The sequence below is a fragment of the Aulonocara stuartgranti genome (genome assembly GCF_965226115.1).
Source record: "Aulonocara stuartgranti genome assembly, chromosome: 17".
NCBI classification, from domain to species: Eukaryota; Metazoa; Chordata; class Actinopteri; order Cichliformes; family Cichlidae; genus Aulonocara; species Aulonocara stuartgranti.
The window spans coordinates 26,686,068-26,709,101 of record NC_138953.1 but is presented as its reverse complement, the minus strand read 5'-3'; the positions used below and the strand labels follow the sequence as shown (position 1 = coordinate 26,709,101).

At 38.9% G+C, this 23,034-nt stretch overlaps 2 protein-coding genes across 2 annotated transcripts; one reads left to right on the top strand and one right to left on the bottom strand.

The window, feature by feature from the left end:
* The first annotated feature begins 1,248 nt into the window (after positions 1 to 1,248).
* Positions 1,249 to 9,341, top strand: guca1aa (guanylate cyclase activator 1Aa). Its single transcript, XM_082510242.1, has 4 exons — positions 1,249 to 1,606; positions 4,783 to 4,932; positions 5,032 to 5,125; positions 8,337 to 9,341. The coding sequence occupies exons 1-4, from the start codon at positions 1,409 to 1,411 to the stop codon at positions 8,462 to 8,464; spliced, it is 570 nt and encodes a 189-aa protein (XP_082366368.1). The 5' UTR covers positions 1,249 to 1,408; the 3' UTR covers positions 8,465 to 9,341.
* On the bottom strand, positions 9,052 to 22,694 carry orc5 (origin recognition complex, subunit 5). The gene is made up of 14 exons (XM_082510240.1): positions 22,257 to 22,694; positions 21,382 to 21,474; positions 18,668 to 18,853; positions 18,273 to 18,347; positions 15,212 to 15,323; positions 14,794 to 14,924; positions 14,657 to 14,705; positions 12,792 to 12,882; positions 12,630 to 12,685; positions 12,363 to 12,475; positions 12,014 to 12,061; positions 11,814 to 11,924; positions 10,588 to 10,700; positions 9,052 to 10,439 (listed from the first exon to the last, which is right to left on the bottom strand). Exons 1-14 carry the CDS (start codon positions 22,368 to 22,370, stop codon positions 10,394 to 10,396), a joined length of 1,338 nt encoding a protein of 445 aa, XP_082366366.1. The 5' UTR covers positions 22,371 to 22,694; the 3' UTR covers positions 9,052 to 10,393.
* Between the last annotated feature and the right edge of the window lie 340 nt (positions 22,695 to 23,034).

The window sequence follows — 23,034 nt, the reverse complement described above, 5'->3', positions numbered from 1 at the left end:
TCTTTTTATGACCTTTACAAGAATATGCTGTTAAAATTAAAATGCACTCATAGCTGCAGAACACAACATATGTATGCTTTTGAGTTTGACTGCAAAATCATTGTAACAAAGCACTGATGTTTAATTTCATATGAAAGCACTTAGACACGAATGTCATTTTATTTTCTGTGTTTTGATATAATAATACACTAACTTTAACTGTAACGCCTTGTTGGCATTAATCTGTGGTATCCAAATAAACTTCTCTAATGAGATCATTTGTAGTAACCTTCTAATTCTGGTTCATTTTTTTAAAAAATCCACAGAAAAGCTGATGCTGTTGAAGCTTTTTTTTTTTTCTTGATTAAAAATGGCTTAAAGGATAAACAGAGTATTTATAACCTGCGATATATAAAGATATTTGTTTCACAGGATAATTATTAAACAGCATGCCAAACAGGGTCTGTTAAAGAAACTTGCTTTGGCCTTTTTATTGATGAAACAAGTAGCTACATATTACATACATACTTAGATATTATCTAACAAAAAAAACCCTAAGTTGAAATGCAGAAACAGTGCGTGAAAAAGTGAGTACACCCCCGCTTTAGCAGCAGTAACATGAAGTAATCGTCTTCTCTGTAACTTTATCAGTCTCACACATCGTTGTGGAAGAATATTTTTTTCTGGATTTTGTTAATGCATACCTGAACGCTCCTATTTAACAAACTGCCTAAACTTCTTTTACGAGTGTGGAAAAACCACACTAATAATCACCAATAGAATGCTGATTGATGTTTTTAGCAAAAGTTGCAGGTACCAGAAATTTGATTTGCAATTGTTTTGACTTTGTGGGTTTGATGAGACCGGCCCCCGGTCATTTTAAACATTTAAATTCGTCAACATTAACTTATATCATAGGTCTAAATAGAACGTACACAGAAGAACTATGAGAATGTTTTGAAGCTTGCTTAGTCTTCACCCAAAGCATTAAATCTGCATCGCTCATACCCGAGTCCACATGCTGAGGCAGATGTATCCCATCACTTAGAGGCAGGCACTGCACGTGAGGGATGAAAGCTGCATTTGTGTCTGTCAGCACATCTCAGGGTAATTGTGGAACAGCCAGGCTGCCCTTCAAGCTGGATGATTAAGATGATCATCTGCATGTTTCTCAGGATTACAGCGAGTGATTAGACACAAGGAGAGGACCAAGAGGCGTGGATCACCTCAACCCCCCCTCTACACACACACGCTTGAGCTACAAAAGGGGCCATCCTGCCGCTGCTCTCACTCTAAAAGTCCCAGTGTTGTGTGACTGTGAAGAGGGACGGTCTTTGCCTACTTCACAGTAGACCACTTGGGCTGTGAGGTCTGAGTCCAGTTTGTAACAGAGTCCAGCTACCTTATCTGAGTTTTGGAAAAATAAAAAATGGGCAATTCAAACGGCTGCACCGTGGACGACCTGCAGGCTGTGGAGATGCACCTGTGGTACAAGAAGTTCATGACTGAGTGCCCCTCAGGGCAGCTCACCCTGCACGAGTTCAAGCAGTTCTTCGGGCTGAGAGGTTTGGACCCAGAGGCCAACGCCTACATTGAGCAGATGTTTCGCACGTTTGACATGAACAAGGTGAGATGAGTCTGGATTTCACCACACATTTAAACACAATCAAAGATGACAGGATGCCTCAAGAATAAAATAGCGATATAACGATTAGAAGCTAATGTAGAAGAATACATCTATGATTCTCTGAAAATGAAACATGAGCAAATAATTTTCTTTAGTTCTCAACACATGTGTCTAAACAGTGTGTATCTCCATGGGGGATTTATTATAATGTGTCATATGTACATGTTAAATAAAAATATAAGCTTATGTTACCTGCATATTTCCTTTGAACCCAAATTATTACTGTTTCTCTTTTATCTTGTTATTATTTGTGAAAAAAACATTAACTTTTAATTAAAATTAGACACAATTAGAAAAAGTTAATTCTTTAGGCTGGTTTTTGTTGATTTACATATTTGAATCAGAATCAGAATCAGAAACTTTATTGTCATTGTCATGAGAACAACGAAATTAAGAATGGTCCCCGATCATTGCATCATCCCTAGCAATATCAAAATATAAATAAAACAATAAAATTCAATAAATAAAATAGATAGAATACTTAAAATACTAATAAGATATAACAGTAAAACATTCACATACATTCCCACACACATGCTTCAGACCGTGCATAGATTAACACAAGAGTGGCGTGATGGACATTTTTTTGTAGTATTCAGATGTGTTATTGCAGTTGGATAACAGCTGTGTTTGAGTCTATTAGTCCTTGCTCTGATTGCCCTGTACCGTCTGCCTGAGGGCAACAGTTCGAACAGGGAGTGGCCAGGATGTGAGGTGTCTTTTATGATGTTTTGGGCCTTTTTAAAACAGTGGGCGTTGTGTAGAACTTCCAGTGTGGGGAGAGGGCAGCCAGTGATCTTTTGGGCGGTGTTAATGATCCCTTGGAGTGCTTTCCTCTGAGCCCCTGTGCAGCTAGTGTACCAGATGCATATGCAGTAAGTTAGAACACTCTCAATGGTGGCTCTGTAGAAGGACACCAGCAGTCTCTGTGTGATGTTATTCCTCCTGAGAATTCTCAGGAAGTACAGTCTCTGTTGGGCCTTTTTCAGCAGCTCGGAGGTGTTCACACTCCAGGAAAGGTTCTCCTCTATATTGACTCCCAGGAAGCGGAAGCTTGCCACCCTTTCTACACAGTCCCCATTTATGAATAGTGGTTGGATCTCTGCCTTTTTCCTTCTGAAATCTATTATGAGTTCTTTGGTTTTTGAAGTGTTGAGGAGGAGGTTATTGGCCTTACACCATGACGTCAGCTGCTCCACCTCGTCTCTGTACGTAGACTCGTCTCCCTTGGAAATGAGCCCCACCACTGTGGTGTCATCTGCAAATTTCACAAAGATGTTGCTGTGGTGGCGAGGAGTGCAGTCGTGTGTGTAGAGAGAGTAGAGCAGTGGACTGAGCACACAGCCCTGGGGTGAGCCAGTGCTGAGACTCAGGGCTGAGGATGTGTGATGGCCAACTCTGACTCTCTGTCTACGGCCCGAGAGGAAGCTATTGATCCACATGCAGGTGCTGTATGGAAGCCCCAGGTCTTGTAGCTTGGCCACCAGTTTGTGTGGAAGGATGGTGTTAAAAGCTGAGCAGTAATCCACGAAGAGCATCCGCACATAGCTACCATGCTCTTCCAGGTGAGTTAATGCAGCATGGAGTGCTGTGGCTACAGCGTCTTCCGTGGATCGGTTTGCTCTGTAGGCAAACTGGTGTGGATCCAGGCTGCGGGGCAGGGCTGCTGTGATGTGTCTGCGGACCAGCTTCTCAAAGCATTTCATTACCACTAATTGATGTTTGGAAGTTCTGATGAATTATTATTTTTTAACTACAGGAGTCATAACATAGTGTATTCACAATAATGAAAAAGGCAGAAAAAGCATAGGATAGTCTTTCTGTAGAAGCTGGAACAAAATATTACCAGTAATTCATCGATTTTTTATTTTTAATGTTAAAAAGGTAAAATAAGACTGAATGCATTAAATATTTTATTTAAAAAAATAGCTGCTTACCACATTTATCTGAACGTTGACTACGCAAAAAGGTATTTCTTTCATAATATGAGAAATTGTAGGAAAATTATCTGTTTTTTACAGATAAGTGTTTGGGATTCCTCATATCTGCGGGTTGAAAATATTATTTTGATATTTCCTGACGGTTACTTTCTGTTAATTGAGATGGTCTGTTCCTTGCTTCTGAAATCTTTAATGTTACATTTAAAATAAACAAATGAGAGAAAAAACTTCTTAAAACATGTCTAGATTAAAAATACTTGTATCATTCAAGGACACGAGTTCTCTAAAATTAACCTCCCTTACAACAAGCTTGAATATATGAATAAACTGCGCATCAGACAGGCTGGTCCAGAGGCTGATGTGGCAACTATAAAGACACAAATATAGTCCAAACATCTGCAGAGAGACTGAAAACTTTATACTGAAAGACACAGCTTACTAAAAAGGTGCAACGTGCACAAATCGATGCAAGCAAAGATAAAAATACCTCTAAGACATTCAAAGAAAACACCAATACATGCAAAACAACCACAAAGACACCATTAAACTACAGAGACACACAAAAAACAGAAGCAAAATCAACAGAAACAGAAACAAAACAGATGATGTCATACCTGGATTTGTGGTTTCAGTGTAGGGTGCATAATCTACCTGTCCTACCCAGTGTGAATGTGAGGCACCAACATATCTAGGAAATTCCTGCCTGTTTGGAAAACCCATGTGGGGAAAAAAAAACAATTTAACAGAAAGACTTTAAATACCAAAATATATTAGACTTGCAAACGCATGTTCTAAGTATAGGGAGAGTGTGTCCCCTGTATCCCCTTTGATCCCCAGTTTAATTGAGAGCATCTTTGAGGTAGCAGTGGGGTCATGGCAGGATGTCTGTCTGAGGAGCTGCATGCTATATTTAGCCCCCCACCCTGCTCAGCTTACAAAAAATGCCACGGTAATCTCTGAATGATTTAGACAGTGAGATTATCTGTGAATGCATGCTTTGATGCTGAGATTGTTTAGACGCAGACAGGAGATAATCCTCCGTCCTGGCGTGCTTCACTTCCCCTTGGATTGTTTTTGGAGCTGGGGATCTATTTCAGCTGAGGGATGATGCATTTGTTTAGTGATTATAATGAATATAAAACATGGATGGTCGTGGTTGACACTTTGATTCTGCAGGACGGCTACATAGACTTCATGGAGTACGTGGCCGCTCTGAGTCTGGTGATGCGGGGAAAGATGGAGCACAAGCTGCGCTGGTATTTCAAACTGTATGATGTGGATGGGAACGGCTGCATTGACCGCCACGAGCTTCTGAACATCATCAAGGTACAGTCATTCCATCGTGCACCAGCCACACTGCATGTCTGAATATTTGTTTTAGCCTCTAATCTGGCAAACATACTGATTTTCCTCATCTTCTCCCAGGCCATCCGTGCAATCAATGGAAATGAAAATCAGGAAACATCTGCGGAGGAGTTCACTAACCGAGTGTTTGACAGGATTGATATAAATGGAGATGGTGAGTGTGCGCTGGCACAGTACGGAGAAAAGGGTTTAGGACAAAATAGATCATGGGTGGACAGAGATTAGACATTCACTCTCAAAACAAAACATAAGAGACTAAACCTGATGATTTTTTTTTTTACTGGTTTAAAGTAGCTTTCTAATATCTATCAATACACATTTATAATGAATAAAAACAGGAAGTATAATGTTGCTCAGTTAGATGTATACAAAGTACTGAAACAGTAGACGTATACTACTTATAGTAGTTCTTATCACATAGAGTATACTTAGGAATATAAATGATATCTACATGGTTCATCATGTACTGAAATGAACCATAGCCAAAGACCACCGCAACATGTGTTTTAACCTATATTTGTTTACAATTTGAGAAAGTACTAACAGTTCAGTTTTACTCTGTTATTATTATTATTATTATATTATTACTACTACAGGTGAAACTACTGTCATACTTAAAGGTACTTTTATAGCAAATCTGAGCTAAAAGGCCACCATTAGAAATAAAAATATGCTCTTAAAGGTACAGTCGGTCATTTTTTGAGGTTATTTAATAGGAAATCTCAATGTTTGAAACACTCCACCTTAAAACTTGTCGCTTTTAGCTTTCTCTCTTCATGCCAGCTTTCCTCTGATTCACTGCCTTCCACAAACTTGCGCTCAGACCGTATGAGAAATATCTACAGTAGCCCTGACAAGTCAAACACACTGCAGCTTAACACGAAAACACAAGCAGATAGAAAAATCCTGCAAAAGACAAAAAAAATATACAATAAAATAAAATAAAAGCTAATAAAACACAATGCAAGTGATGTGATGAATAGCTACAGTAAACAACTCGTAGCAAACATATGAACGATGTGATTAAAAACACAGTTACCTGCATCTCATTTTCCTTCACAACACAGATGGATTCTGTGCTTTCTTTAATCGTCTCATTGCAATCGCATGCTTTGGTTTCTGCTGTCACTTCTGCAACTGTTGTTGCAGGTTCAGTGTGTTTGACCTCTCAGGGCCACCATAAATATCTGCTCCCTTTGACAACAGAGTAGAAAAATTGCCTTAAACTGAGCATTTAGAGCGGTCCGAAGTCTGAACTTAGTGGTACATACACTGACCCCATATTTAATATGAGCATCCACCAATAGATAGGTCCATTTTAACTGTTGGGTTTTATATATTTAAAGACCCATTTAGGAACAAGGTTGCAAACTATCTTAAGTTATAAATACTAGAGATGGACCGATCCGATATTACGTATCGGTCCGATACTGACCTAAATTACTGGATCGGATATCGGAGAAAAATAAAAAATGTAATCCGATCCATTAAATATCACGAAAGCACCTCGCAAAACTTGCAACACGCCGTAACTCACCTCAGAACGTTAGCAGTCGGAGCAGTATGCATCACGTGATAGAGCAGCTGTGGCATGCCGGACCTGTTGGTGGTCTGGATAGCATTTGGAGCTTCGCTAGCAACCTGGCATTTCATCTCCGACAAAGTTATCCCCGAGAGAAGTAAAGCAAGTGTGTAAGTCCATCTCTGAATGTTTGTAAAGCATTCCCACGTTAAGCTTAACGAGCGACTGCCTCTCGCTCTCCGGCTGCTACTTCAATCGTGAAACTGCTTAAATGATCAGCTGATCGGCTTTTCTGTCGCTAGTCCGTCTCTCTTGTTTGTTTTTGGCCCACTTTGCACCAGAAAGAGGAAACCAGCGGCTGAACAACAGCAGAACGTTTAAGCTTGATAAGCTGTTGTTAGAATTTATTTAATATTACTTTCTACACCAGGATCTTTTTCTACGTAGCTGACGCTGGTAACTGTGCAGGGGCGGATCTAGCAAAGTTTAGCCAGGGGGGCCGATAGGGCATGAACAGGGAAAAGGGGGCACAAAGACATACTTTTCTTTCTTATTCTCATTTAAAATGTCGAGCTTTTAATAAATAATTATCTGACACCCAAAGTTTTAATTTGATGTAAAATGAATAGAAGTCAATTACTGTATATAGTGACTATTAAGTCTAATATATACCCTAGTAAGCTATAGTACTTTTTACTTTGGGAAGGTACCATCTGTGCAGTCTGCAATTTTGTTGAAGAAAGATGTTGAATCTATTTAATATTTCTTGAAAAATAATTGATTTCTGTGCATTTTTTTTCACACTGCATCAAATTAAGGTTGATTACGTCGATTAAGCATCATGAGGTGGCGCGTGAGGGGTGGTTCCTTATTTTTTATTTATTTATGTTTGTTGTTGCTGGGAGTTGGAACCCTATTAGTTAGGTTGCTTAATATTTACGCTAAGTACTCTTTAAAATACCAGAATAGGGAGGATGGTGTAGGTCTAAGTTTATTAGATTGATCAGTATTGCTGAACTATGAAATATTTTTTTTGTATACAGGTATAACAGAATAGCTTTAGTGTAGTTGTTGTTTTAAACTTGAGTATGAACTTGCAGACTTGCAAAATGCAGCAAGATATTTTAAAAAACAGTTTTGTTGATTAAAAAACACTATATCGGATTCATATCGGTATCGGCAGATATCCAAATTTATGATATCGGTATCGGTATCGGACATAAAAAAGTGGTATCGTGCCATCTCTAATAAATACTGTAATAAGTGGTTCTACTTCATGCTGTAAGCTTGCCTCTGTATGATTAATAGCTATGTAGAAAATTTTTGCAAGTTTAGAAGTTAAATGAGGATTTATAATTGCAAAATAGGTTATAGAATACGAGTGAAATGAGTCCAGAAACCTTCGTAAGCTTATGTGTCTGTCTAGCTGGGTGTGGGTGTTTTAGTGTATGAATGTGTTCTCCATAACTGTGAGATTAAAGGGATGCAAACAAACAAAATAATGACATAAATAAAATGAAAATATTCACCAAATCAAAATTTAAACTTGGAAGTGTTAAACGTGTTTTTGGAATCTCAAACGTTTCTAAAAACACGTTTATCGCCTTTGTAGTTGCAAGCTACCAATAATAATAATTTAAAAGAAAATAGCTGGAGGAAAGTTAGTGACATTTACTGACATTTTCCATTGTTTACTTAATATCACGGCACCAGTAATATTAAAATATCATATCAATATATCAAACTGTCTGTTATGAACGTGACTTTGTTGCAGGGAGAAATGACAAATTAGCCGAAAACCCACTCAAATCTGACCAAAAACAACATGTGTCTCTTCCAACAGGGGAGCTTTCCCTGGAGGAGTTTGTGGCAGGCGCTCGCAGCGATGAAGACTTCATGGAGGTGATGATGAAGAGTCTGGATCTCGCCCACATCGTGGCCATGATCCACAACCGGAGGCGAAGCGTTTAGGATCCGTCCCTTCCGATTACCTCATCCTCATTCACGATTTGACCTGAGTGTCTCAGTCAGTCGGGTCATTTTATAGACTGAGATTTCTATTAAGATTGAATCCGCTTTAATATGATTCCAGTGTGTCTTGGAGACTGACACATATCTTATGTTTGATCTCTAAAGGAGTGACACATATGCACTTTAAATGGGATGACTCAGTCAGCCTTTGCAGACTGCTCATTGTCCTTGTTTAATGATGGCGATCGCTCCCAAGGCCACCTCGGCATGAGGGATGATCTCTCAGACGGTCCACTTACCCTCAGACACCCTGAGGCATAAAGGAGGGAGATAGTGGAGTAGCAGAGTGGCAATTACATACACTCGACTAGGCTTTCCAAATCTTTTTTTCTTTATATATTTCTGAGTTCCTCTGCACCAAATTACTCAAATCTCTATTTACCCGCTCTTGCCTGGGGGGGTTTACAGGAGGGAGCTATGACACTGCAGTGTGCTCAACATCCATGCTAATTTGATTAAGTCAGTGGCTGTAAAACAGGAGCAGGTGGGAGATGTGGCAGTGAAAAAACAGTTATCAAATGTTTACCTTTTATATACATTTGTAACTTTATTATTATTATTTTTTAATCTTTTGAAAACAAAAGTTTAAGTTGGAGCGAAACGCAGGCTTGTGGTTTTGCAGCTTTTCTCTCTGTGTGTGGGAGTTTCTTTGGCTGAATGGTTTGCTTTTTTTATTCAGCATTGATGCAGATTAGTTTTGTTATGTTTGTTGGCTATGCTCATCTTGTGCCTTCTGTTGGAAGACTACAGAATGTGTTTGAGTTCAGCTTTTGCTTATTTGTACACTAAAAATAAACAATAAAAAAAACAACACACACACTTTGTCTACTTTTCATGTTTTGAAGATTTACCAGGAACAAATTATCCCAGAAATAATCTTACTAATTTAACAGGTAGAAATTGCAGTTACAGTCAAACTGGGTGTTGGACGTAGTTTTACACCAACAACCATGTTCAAAGCCACTTAAACCACATTTCTTCCCCAGTTTGAGCTTCAGCAGGTCACCTGGCTGATTAGATATTAGCGTTAACAAGCAGATGAACAGGTGTACCTAATAAAGTTGGTGAGTGAATATTTATAACTATGTGATATTCTTACAGCTTAGCAGTTTGTGGGTATGATAATATCAGCCTGGAGACATAGTACTGCATATCTGCTTTTGTTCTTTATCTTCTCACTGATCTATTTAGAGTCCTCCAACTACTTTAAAGACTCGCATATTTTTAGTATTTTTCTGATCTTTGCTCTTTCAACCTCAAATTACTGTAAATCCTGGAGCAGAATTTAGGGGATGTTTTTAGACATCATCTTTCATAAACACTTATAAATTGTATTAACAATATGCCCTGACCTTAGTACGCTCATACAACAGATTAAAAAGACATTACTGACATAAAATCCCGCCTTTGAGCAAGGACGATGACTCACCTGCATGGTGCCAGGATCACTTTGCATCAGTGCTTCTACAGCTGCACACCAGTTTTGTTTTTCCTTTTTCTTATTTAAATCGTAACAAACAGAGTATGTACTAATTTCTTTGTTATACTAAAGCCTAAACTAGATGTTTGCAATATGCTAAAAAATTAAATAAATCTCTAGTATATTTGTTATGAACACACTGAAAATGTAACCACAAAAATAAACCAAAATAAAGTTTCAAGTTACAAAGATTTATTTTCTACAAATACAAACATTTAAACGAGGAGCTCATTTATCAACCACAAGGGGGCAGCGAAATAATTGGATTAATTTCCTCCTGGAGCTTCTTGTGTTTCCAAATACTTGTCCTTAGGTGAGTTCTTGCAGAAACAAATGTGCCTTTGTCTGACTGTCACTGCGTGTCATCTCTCTGTTAATGCACTGGAGGCTCACAGAAAGTCGTACAAATACTTGACAATATCAAAGTTCACCGTCCTGGAAGATAAATCACACAAAGCAGATTTTCAGTGAAAAAAAAAAAAAAAAAAGGAAAACTGTAAAAAGTCAGTTCACTTGAATAATTCAGTCAGTCTCATTCATGTGCATTAAAAGGATGAGCGTGCATGCACACACACGCACAGACCTGGATATGGCGCAGATGAAGTCCAGAGAAACGGCACATTTGTACTTCGGGGCGTCGAGCTGGTCGTCATGACTGACCTGAGCCAGCAGCTGCAGGGTCACCAGCGAAGAAATCTAAACGGGGACAGAGGAAAACCAAAATGAGTCTCTGCTCCACTTCTTAAAACGCAGCTTCTCCACTTTGAAGCAGAGCCATTAAATGATGGTAGCCAGTCACACAGATATGGGGCGAGCCTAATTGCCTAAAAACATTTCATGCTTGGGTCCATAGATAGGTCTGTGTTTAGCTGCCTTTGACCATATGGCTAGGAAACTGTTTAAACTTAAAAAAAATAAAATAAAATCAGGCTTGATTTAACATGAAACACTGCACTGTTACACACAGGAAACAAAAAAATCCTTTACCATCCTTTTGTTATAACAGTGTACATTCCTGTTCAGTGGCTTATCAGGCAAATTGGAAAAAAGTGTGAAATTATTTTCTATATTGGGTCGTACCCTGAGGCCAACTCAGGGTACGAAACTACACTTCAGGACTAAATGAGGGGAAACAGACTATTGCAGAGCTCTGACATAACAAGGTGGTGGTGTTTAAACAAGTTAAGGAGAGAAATATTATCAGATCTCTTAGGAGATGGATTCTTTTTGGATAAGTTATCTTAGTGCACACACAGTTCAGTGGAAATGAAAACACGAACTCTTTAATTCAAATTCAAATTATTTGTTCCATACCACATTATAGAATCATTTAAACACAACAGATGAACAACAACACATGACAAAATAGCGCCATTATTTGTTTAATAAAAATTAAGCCAGGAATAGGAATTAAGAGGATGAGCAGCAGCCAGCTGCTAATCAGATGTGCTCAGTAAATGTGGGCACCTCCATAAAAGCAGAAGTTTTGGCAGCCTTCAGGTCTCAAGCATTCAAATGTGTCAGCACAGTGCCAAGGAGGAAAAATGTCAACTATGTCCCGCTTGCGTACCTACTGACGTTGTTGTCAAATGTCATCTTTATGGGGAACGAGCTAAAAAAGCAACAGTGGCTGCCCATCAATCTGGGAAGGGTTTTAATACCATTCCCAAAAAGTCCAAAATCCATCATTAAGAAATATTATCCACAACTGTTAAAGATTCAAGACAGCTGCCAATCCTCTCAGGGGTCTGAATTTTTAGTGAAAGTTGGCACAAACAGCAACTCTCGACTGCTTTAAACCAGACTGACCTGTGAGAAGATGCTCGCTGTCGGGGCGACTCTGCTGTCCACCACACTGTAAAAGATGGCAAGCAAGCGGTCCAGAGGGAAGGGCTTTGGACCCAGAAGGTGATTACTTGTCTAGAAGACAGACAGATCAATATAAACATTGTGTTACATGTTTCCAAATGAAATCAAAGAAGATGTAAGAGTTATGTCAGAATAATCACCTTTTCATTTTTCTTCAGGAAGTTTGTTTTTCTTATTTTACCATGGTGCTGTTGAGCAGAAACAGAAGATGTGATTCATTTGATTCATTCACAAAACCATGACTTAGGGGAGAAGGTTAAGAAAACAAAAAATCCCCCCCAAAAAAGCTTAATAAATGTATTTTTCTCCCAAAGATGAGCATATTTGGGATATTCATTCTCACTAACACAGCCAAGAATAAAGAAAAAAAGAACTTTTGACTCACTGCAAACTTTGTACTTATGCTGACCTCATTATAAGAATTTTTTGCATTACAGTGTATACATGGCTGAACATAAAAAAAGTATTATTATTATTATATTCCTTTACCTTTAAAAAGAAGCGTTTATCTGTGCGTGCAGGGTTGTAGGAAGCCAGATAGGCAGCAATCAACAGGAACTTGGAGTAATAAGGCAATTCAACATGAGTGTGAGCTGATAAACCTTTCAGAAGACAAAATAAATGCAATAAGTCCACGTCGTCATATTCTTTCCTGCACTAAAATTCTGTTTTCTTGCATAGAAGAAAAGAATTTAAGCGTAAGTGACCAGTGTTTCAGTTTGACATCTGCTCTGTAATCGAAATCAGTGCAAATACCTCGCAAGGCTCCGGCCTCCTTCTCCTCCATTTGCTGCATTTGCTCCCACTGCAGACTAAGCAGAGGACAGAGAATACACATGGATGATGAGGCTAAAAAAAAAAAACCCCATTAATAGTCTAAAAAGCAGCGCATAGCAAAATAATGCAAAAAGTTCAGACCTGGACACCTCTCGAAGGTAAACCGTCTGCATGGCTTTTTTCAAATGTGGCTCAATGTGTTTCCACAGCTTGTGGGTGTCAGTCTCTTTCACTAAACACACAGCATAATTACAAACACCATCAGAAAGTGGTGGAAAAACAGCAGGAAAACCTCAAAAACATTTGTAGAAACAAAGCAATTAAAGCAGCACAGATCAATATTTTAACCAGCTGAGAATGAACACTCGGCTCAGCTATTTCACAGATTTCCTTCAAGCTTTTTGGGTATTTTTTTATGTGCTGACAGTCTCCAAACTCTACTCTCATAACACTCATTTCCAATCACAGCGGGCGCCCAGAGAGAAGCCGAAGCATCAAACGGACAAACATCCACATACTGTTTTCACAATAGACCCAAAAAGAGACAAGATAGGATTTCTAAATGTCAAATTCATTTTAGTGTCTGGAATATGAGGAGCCTCTGAAGCTACAGTATATCAGAAATGTGGAGCTACCCCACAGGGTTTGAAAGCAGGGACTGTGATTTACCCGCGTGGGCTTCTTGTTTTTGTCTTCGAAGCTTGTTGAAGACAACATGAAGTAGCTTGAAAATTACCATCATTGAATCAAAGAAAATAAACACAAAGACAGTTATGGCACAAAGGGGAGCCTTCACAACATCGCTCATAACATACACTCAGGAAATATACACCCAGTGGCCTCTTTACTGGGTACAACTGTACAAGTGAAGGCAGCCCAAAGCAATACAAAAGTTTTGCTCTATTATTTTTATTTTTAAGGCAACATTGTTAGATCTGAGTGTTTACATCATCTGAATACATGTTTTTGGTTGGTTAGAGGCAGAATTCCAGGTCTGCAAAGTCATAGTTTCACATTATACTGGGAAGTAATTTGTATTATAAAATTTTAACAATTTTATTTCCAAAGATAAAGACACACTTGAGTTAAAATAGGACAGTAAACTATTTTTGACTATAAAGAATCAGTGGTTACCAGGTGATCACATTGAACTTTTCACATTTGGCGACCAATCGGAAATAGTTGCAGTGACCAAGTGGTTGCAGCATGCAGCAAGTCAGGCTCTGGTTGACCACTTTTAGATTGCAAGGTGATCTGGACTGGACTGGCTGTGATCACTCTCAGACATATTGGCAAAGGGTTGTAAAAAAAACTGCCTTCTAATTTAATATGTAGACAGACTGCCAACACACTGCAATTTGACTCTATCTACTCCGATGAGCGCAACTTGCCTGTGATGCGTCTCTTAGAAATAGGAGGCTAATCTCAATAGAAAACAACTTAGGTGCCAACTGATTGTATTCAGGTTATATTCCTATATTAAAGCAAGATTGTCCAGCACCTTTGTCATTCTGCAGTTAAATCACCATCCTGCAGCAGCTGTATGAGGTTTTGGCTGGACTCTGACACTCAGAACTAGTTTGAATTTCTGTAGAATGAGAGTTTCTGTCTCCACAGACGGAAAAAGCTTTGCAACAGATTTGAGATCTGGGCCAATTTATCACAGTTAATCACAGATTAAATGCAATTTCCAGCTTGACCTCATTCAGTCTCAAACTGATAGCAGTCTGACTCTGTCTTATTGCTGTTTTATCTCCATCTTGAGGCCCCAAAGTCTCTCTCAAGATGGCATTTGACTGCAAGTTGTCACAAAAGCAATGATTAGTAGCATTAGGTCTGTTTCTGGCCACTGTAAATGTCACATCTATATCTAAAAGCTAATGATCCGCAGTGTCTGCTGGATGTGTAAGTATTCTGCAATTACAGTTTCCATGATAACTTTATACAGGTAGTGTGCGTTTTAGTGTGTTCTTTTCAGATGAATGAAAAGACCTCCTCACAATTACCTTTCCCTTCTGCCAAAGGCTCACAGAACTTTGAAAAGTTCAGGGCAGCCTAGTAGAAAAGAACAGAAGAAAATGAGAAAACAGGTGGAAGAATTAAAAATAATCAATGCAACAACTTGTTAATGTGTGTTTCTGACCAGGTGTCGCAGCTCTCTGAGGTCTCGACAGACAGAGTAGAAGACTCCCAGCAGGATGTTGATGTACGCAGAGTAAAACCCAGCTGAATATGAAGAATGCACGTTCTGGGACAAAATCTGTTGCAGCTCACCTACAAACGGTTTAAGGAACAAGAAATAAAGCTTCTCCAAAAACCAGCCAAGTCTCACAATATAAAGTAAAATGATTCATTCACACGCCAAGTGCTGAATTTATACAGTGGTTCTTAAGAACGCAACATTTTTCCCCAGAGTCGCTGCCTGGAGTGTGAGAACAGTATCACAGGTACAAATGTCACAGCTCACGCTGCATATGCTGACCGTGCGTCATCAATACGCAGCGTGTTGTGAGTTGCTCGTGACACTGGCTGCCGTAGCATGTGTGAGGAGGATTATATACTTTTACTGTAGTCAGGGAAATGCAGCAGAAGCGGCTCAAAGCAGCCTGTGTTTGGTCTGAACTTGTCCCAGGCGATTTCACTGAGCAAGATGACGGTAACGTTGTCCCCAACCTGAAGAACAGATGTATGTAGTTAGGATCAGGGAGCTCAGAGAGATGAAGACTCTGAGAACTTCACAGTTACAGACCTCTTTCCTCAGTTGATTCATGTGTTTTATATATTTAGATGTTTAGCTTTGTTTGCTTGATTAAGTTCTTACTGGACATGTTGACTAAACAAAACAAATGAACGCATTTTTGATTATGCAGAAACAATAAACACTCACAGGTTTCAGCTTTTCAAATGTGAACATTTTGTAGGTTTTTTTCTTACGTGTGATGTGAAACTGAATATAGTTCTGTTTTTCCTTAAAGAGAACAATATTTTATAAGCATATAATAAAAGACCTTCTGAATTTGAGTCTCTAAATATATGGGAAAATTTAAAAGAAATAATTCACTTTAAAGCTAAAGCAGCCACAACACAGGAAGAAGTACTGCACCTACGAATGGCATACACAACAGTTCAGATCCTCTACTCTGAAAACATCAATTCATTTTCTGCTGTTTATCCAGTTGTGAGTCTTAGGAGCAACAGTCTAAGCATAGATACCAGACCTCCCACTACCTCCAGCTCTTCTAAAGGTACATCTGAACTTTCTGAAAGTCTGCCAAGGATGTCCTGAGTGTACGCGAGGGTCTTCTCCAGTAGGCCATGTCATATACACCTCACCTAGGAGACGTCCTAGGCATATGCCTCCTCCTATATCATAATTAAATACTGTAAATAAGGAATCCCATCTCCATCAGGGTGCGACAGAGGTAGGACTACAGAGGATATGTTAGAAAGACAGCACAGTGGTAGTGTGGTTAGGGCTGTCCCTTCAAGCATCTTCAAGCCTCACTATGACTGCTTGGGTTTCCTCATTGTATGCAAGATTTATCCTGCAGTTCATTTTATTTGTTTACTTAGATTCCCTTTAAGGCCTAAGATTTATTATTAAAGTCAATTTGTAAGCATGCAGGTGCATATCATACCATTCACAGTAATACCGGTATAATGTTGGGCAATGATAAGAAAATGAAATATCGCGATAGAATATGGGTAAAACGCGCATGCACAGTGCCTTTGTTTTCATACGCACATGGCGGAAAAAGCATGGCGGCGGCGACGGAGAATGAAATGAATGAAGAATGAAAGCGGACCGTTGAATGAAACGGATGAACCAGAATTGTTTTTAAAAAAATTCTGCAACTTCAGTGGTGTGGAACTGGTTTGGCTTTCGTCCGTCAGATACACAACAAAACACTACTTTTGGTAGAGCATGCTAGTGGACCGTCGTTATTACCGTGTTTTTTGTTAAATACGGCTCACTTAAAATCAATCCTTTGATTTTTCTGAAAATCGACAGTGCCCTTTATAATCCCGTGTGCCTTATGTATGAATTCTGGTTGTGTTTACTGACCTTGAAACAATTTCATGTGGTACATGGCGCTCAAAAATCTGTCAAATGTTTCAGTACGACTTTGCTAAGCTATGAACCCGCAGCGCTTGATGGATTGTCGGAGCATTACGGCTATCGTAGGCAGGAGCCTCGTGGAGTGATGCGTACTGTGCTTCAACATAATATTACTGTATTGTGTGTGTTTAACCTCTTTTTAAGTTTTGTGGATATTATACATGGTTATGCTGAGGATGGGTCGGCCAGTTTCCACTGGAAATGCCTTTTGGGTAAACTGACAACAAGGAATTTGCATTTGCACTGTTAAATTTTTATATAACTTTAATGCACATTAAAAACAGCTGCTTGTTTAAGTGAAAATACATTGATTTTTTTTTTTTTTTGCACTAATAAAGTTGTGGAGTTGTAAAGTATTTTGTCTAGTATCAATTATATCGTCAGTTATATCATTATCGCAAATTTTCAAATGTATATCGTGATAAATATTTTTGGTCATATCGCCCTGCTCTTATACCTACAAACACCACCTGCAGTTAAGCATACTTAATTTAAACACACACAGTGGCTTTAATACTGCAGATGCCTATAAACAAGAGATGACAACATAATTTGCTATTAATGCTAAAAGTCTGCTGCATCATTGAAACATGCATATATATAATGTGCAGAGATAAAAGGGATCTGTGAACATCAATAAAATATGTCCACTGTGACCACCACTGTTACCTAATGCAAGAAATAGCCTTAATCGCTATAACTTCTATGTGTTTAGACACAAGACCATTAATCTAGAGTTGAAGCACTTCTTGAATGTTTATCGGGGTTTGGCATGGTAGTGGTTTTTGGTCTGGGTACTTCAGCTTCCTTCTCTTTTTCTTTTAGCCCTGTGATGGGCTGCTAACCTTCTCAAGTTATAACCTGCCTGTTTTGAAAAACGGGATGGGCTCCAGCCACTCTGTCACCCTGAACTGGTTAAGCAGTTCAGAAAAAGGATGCATGGACGATAGACAGAAACTGGAAAACTGCACCAGTCACCTTTTTTTCTTGTGTAGGAAATATAGGAAAAGTTAAGCCAGATTATTTTCTGCATGTCAGTAACACACACACATTTTACGTCTTTCCTGTTAATGTTTTATTACATTTTTTCCCGAAGTTTAGAGATGAAACAACTCCTCATCATCCTCCCGTCCTCCACGTAAGTGTAAATCTGCATCCTAATTATCACTTCAAAATCCAGTGTGGCAGCACTGAAGCAGCAAGCCATTAAAAAGACAGGTTCCTCTTAACGCTCACAATCCGCCGTTAAGCACTTAGCTTTCATTGGGATGAAACACAAATAATCACATAAGTCTTTTTACTTTTGGTGTTTTTAATTAAAATGCTGTGAGTGGTTGCCATCCTTCCTTCCTTAATAGCATTAAAAAGCACCACACACTCAGCTCAAGGTCATCCGTTACAAATGAGGCTCCTCCAGTCCCCTCTTCATCATCCGCACAGAGCAACAACAATAAAGCAACTCACTTTATAGATAACACAAAGAGCATGCAGCACTTTCTCACCAGCTCCTGAAGACGCAGGAGAGCAGAGAGGAGACTGGCATCAGTATCTCTCAGAAGCTCGGCTTTCTCCATTACCTACAAATTACACAGTTAATGTTAATTTGATCTCATTTTATCGCATTTATAATACAGGCAGTGAACGGATGTTTTATCAGAGAGCATTACTGATTAAACCCACTCCTGTTCTGACTGAAAATTACACTTGTTTTCTCCAGGCTGATGCATCTGCAGCTTTGTTTAGCATCTATTTGCACTTGTTATCACTACTAATCATATCATCACACAAACATTCAGGTGACACATGCGAGGAATAAATAATCTGACATGCCATGGGATTAGGGATAATCTCGTATGCCAAGTGAGGAGTGGTTGTGTGTAAAGTGCACGGCACTCACAATGTATCGCGTCTGTTTGGCAGGAGACTGGGAGCACTGCTGTCTGTAGACACGGACAAAGTCAGACAGGGAGGGACTGCGGGGGAGAAGAGAGGCGGCATCGCAGCCAAAGAAGGACAGCAGCACTTGTTCAAACAGCAACGCAATAGAAACACACTCGACGCAGCTCACTGTGGCGTGAGGAAGCTGCAGAGAGAAGGAAAAGGAAGCATGAAAGAGAATCAGTCTGATGTCTGTGGAGATGATACACATCTTCACACTGTGTTGACTTAATCTTCTGACTGCACTGGACCCTAAATATGTACAAATTACATAATTTTGTGTTACCTATTGAAAGCAAGGACAAGTTATATAAACAGTGGGTTCATTAGAGAGATAACTTTGAATATCTTGAGGTCCAACTTAAGAGGTCACTCCTTGTTTTCCCCAGGACTTTATAGCCAAATGACTAGGGATGGGTATTGTTTAGGTTTTATCCGATACCGGTGCCAAACCGGTACTTTTGAAACGGTGCCGGTGCTTAAACGGTGCTTAAACCGGTGCTTAAAGAATGGAGAACACAAAATTAGTCCAAAAACCTCTCATGTTCAGCTGTTTTTTTGTAAAAAGATAACAATGTTAGCCTTTTCTGCAGCTATAGGGGATTTATGGCATCACTCTTGGCTGGAAGCAGTGCTTAATCAATGGAAAAAAGACAAACTTTGTCCAAAAACCTCTCATGTTCAGCTGTTTCCCTCTTTTTCTTTGGTCATTTTAGCCTTTTTGGCCAGGGTGAAGGGAGCATCTGCCATCAAACAAGAAGACAGCCGCATGTAGCTATGATGATGTTTGCTAGTTCACCTTACATGCATTAATTTAATAACGTGGTTAGCCTACTCAACAAATTACACACGAACAACATGAAGCTACTCATGCAGAGAAGAACGGCTGCTGCTGCCATCATCATCTGTCATCATTTCTGCTACACTGGCAGGGCTAGGGGTCAGGACTCTCCTCTTCGTGTTTTTGGGGGATGTTGCTAACTCCGGGTCCGATAACAGGCAACCCACCCGCAGTAGATGTGCTCGGTGTGAGGTCTCACAGCAAGCTATCAAATACGGCGCATTTCTCGGCTTTTAAAAAAAACGCTATGCGTCGCCAGGTATTTCATCGGATTTGAGGTGTTACCTCCTTTGACAGTATCACAGTATCAGCTTAAAGCACTTGTTGCAGGCTGCTGAGTTTGCATATTTTGCTGTGAAGTACAGCCAGACTTTTGACCGCTTTGCCTTGGTCATTTTTAATCTGTAGCTCTGCTCTAAAAGAACGTACGTACCTGGCCCCGCCTACTATCCTCGGAAACGTAAAATGATTGGCTAGAATCTAAAGTGTATCACAGCTCAGGGAAAAAAAGCACCAAAATAAAGCACCGAAATGTGCGCTGCTTTTCGGTCTGGTTACTACCGTTTATGTCAGAACCGGTGCCATGATGGCACCGGATACCGGTACCCATCCCTACATATGGATTCATCTATAATAAACAAAATCATAATCAGGGATTAATCTGCATTAAAGGCTGCAGCCCTAGTTGGCAATTAAATTTTCACATTGTGAGAAACCACCCGATGGGAGTAAAACATTATTCAGAAACTGCAGGAACCAAAAAGATCAAGAACAAGTGATTTAAGAAACAATAGTCCTAAGAAGGCTATAAATTCTCCGTATTTGAATTTATTTATTTTTTAAAAAAAAGAAGAAGACTTCCATGTTGTCAAGTCACATTTTTGTGGCTATGCGAGATATGATCATTAATGGAGTATCATTAAACTGTAAAACAAAGCATGCTATGAGTTTTACATTTGCCAGACATCTCTTTGAAGGTGGTGAGGGTTTCTTGGAAGTCCAGGTCTGATCCAGAGTAACATACGCTTTACCCCACATTTATTTTGCTGCGATATGGACACCCTCAGTGGCACAGGATAGCATGCTGGCATGCACCACAGTTCAGGTTGTCTCCTTTAAATGTTTAACATCAGGCTCTGCACAAAATTACAGTAGAACTCACTGCAGATGAAACGGGTCTCTCTTGTAAATGAGACGCTGAGTCTCAATGGGACTATCTAGATATTTGGATATTAAAAATATTTGGATATTTAAAAAAAAAATAGCTGCTTTCTAAGAAAGAGACTTCTTTGGTAGCCATTACCCATCTATACTGAGTGCATTGGCATAAAGTATGTGTGCAAAGAGAGAAAAACATCTGAAGGTCTTTGATCTTTAAATTTAATTTATACAAGAATGCTAGCAGTAAAATTGTTGCTTTTCTTTAATGTTTTTTCCCAGTGATTTTAAGGGAAAAATGCACCTTACACACACTCAAACTATGCAAAGATTTGTGTTCTTGTGTGATTTTGTACTTTCAGTAAAACTAAGTATTTTCAAGGACTCTTTAAGTGATTGAATAAAGAAAAAGTTCATAATAACACAAGTGTCAACTTTTTATTAAAGTTATAAAGGCTTAAAGGAGTCCATAAGTCAAATTTTTCTAACTCAAGTAACTGCCAGTGCAATAATATTTAGCTGTCCATCCTTTATCGCACTTTTACCTGCCATGTATGAGGGGAATTAAGAGTGAAGTTAGTTTTTATTTTATGGTTTTAAATACAGGGCCCTGTAGCATGAACACATAAGAACATTATTCAGAACGTTCACTAAATAGCAGATATCTCCCTCACCTCCAGCTCCTTCATCAAAACGTGCATCACGTGGCTTTTCCCTGAGGCTCGATGACCGTAAATGAGGATTGAAGGGTAGCTGTACTGGTGCGGCTGGAAGAACAAAATTCAGCATCTTTACACTCAGTAGAACTGTCTCACTCGATCAAGACCACTATCCACTTAAACCTTCTATCAGCTTTCATCAGCACATCGCAAAGTAATAACAGCCAAGCTCTGATATGATTAAACCCAGTGTTAATGTCAGTAATCAGCCATAGTGCTAACAGCTCATAGACTCAGCTTACTTAACGAATCTATTTAAAACCCTGAGTGAGATCAAATGACAAGTAATTAATTTTTATAACAAGGATAAAATAAATTGCATATCTATTAATGATTTTAATCCAAGACAGACATCAATTACTGGTACTAAACTGTCCAAAGCTTCAGATCTACATTTTATAATCTAAGATAAACATTTTGAACAATGAATTTTAAAGGGAAATCTCATCAGATGATCCAAATATGTCGACATATTTACTAAATTACACTGGATAACACAAATAATGCAAAACTTAACCCTAGAAATAAGAAAATGACATTGAGCTACTGAGATATTGAGATTTAAGGTTTAGGAAAATGACTTTTATTTTTCCTATACTTTTTTTTATAAAAACAAAAAATATAATAGTAATAATAATAATAATACAAGAAAATTGTAAAAGAGTGAAAATGGTCTTTAATGCATCATATATCAGTAATAAAACTTTTTAAATCAAACACATAAAACACTGAGTTTTTAGGACGTTAAAAACTGAATTAGCATGTGTCTCTGCGTCTTTTAATGTGGCATACTTTAAAACATTAAACGGAGATGAATGGAGACTTCTTACCTGCCCCATCAGCGACAGCAACATTTCAGCCTGGACCTCTCTGCAGGGCAACTTCTCTGCTACCCCCTTCAACCTCTCCTCATCGTATCCCGGGTGCTGCAACAGCGCCGTCATGCTACCACCACACCGTTTATGTAGGTGAGCTCAGCAGAGTTCTGCTAAAAACAACTGACTGACGTTAGCTTCAGCTCGTCCAACTCCAACCAGACGACGAATGAACTCCGTTGTTCAGACAAAAAAAATGAGTCAAAGGAGTAATATCATCAAAAATTATGTGCTGTAAAAACCATAGGGTGCTGAGGAAACATTCATGCCGGTAAATAAAATGTCTTTAAGACTTAAAATGCGAAGAAGTCTTCAGTTAAAGTCCGAAACACCTTAAACTCAGTCAAGACCACTTGCTGGAGTTTCGCGCGCGCCTTCAGATTGCGTCACATGCTGTCATTCGGTAGCAGCGAATCACAAGTGAGACACGAATTCTGGGTAATGTAGTTTTGGGAGTGAAACAAGCACATTAGAAATTCACTGCGGATTCAAGATAACTATTTGCGATATTTCCCAATAAACGTGGATCAAAGCAAGTCTTACATACTGCAACATATTTAATTGTGCTTTCACACACTTATAAACATACATTCTAGTAATCTATGGGTAACATCTGATGTAATCTGGTACATTGCAGTGTACTGGTAGTACACTAACATAACCAAAAACAGAAGAAGGTATAGTCATCATAATATTAAAAGTATATATTATTTCAATTTGATGCTTTTTTTAA

What these genes read in the sequence shown, in the direction of transcription:
- guca1aa (XM_082510242.1), top strand. Translation starts at nt 1,409, where the DNA reads ATGGGCAATTCAAACGGCTGCACCGTGGACGACCTGCAGGCTGTGGAG. An exon ending in GCACGTTTGACATGAACAAG is followed by an intron (nt 1,607 to 4,782) that starts GTGAGATGAGTC and finishes TTGATTCTGCAG; the next exon opens with GACGGCTACATAGACTTCAT. An exon ending in AGCTTCTGAACATCATCAAG is followed by an intron (nt 4,933 to 5,031) that starts GTACAGTCATTC and finishes ATCTTCTCCCAG; the next exon opens with GCCATCCGTGCAATCAATGG.
- orc5 (XM_082510240.1), bottom strand. Translation starts at nt 22,370, where the DNA reads ATGACGGCGCTGTTGCAGCACCCGGGATACGATGAGGAGAGGTTGAAG. An exon ending in TGCTGTCGCTGATGGGGCAG is followed by an intron (nt 21,475 to 22,256) that starts GTAAGAAGTCTC and finishes TTGTTCTTCCAG; the next exon opens with CCGCACCAGTACAGCTACCC. An exon ending in TCCTGAAGAAAAATGAAAAG is followed by an intron (nt 11,925 to 12,013) that starts GTGATTATTCTG and finishes TCTGTCTTCTAG; the next exon opens with ACAAGTAATCACCTTCTGGG.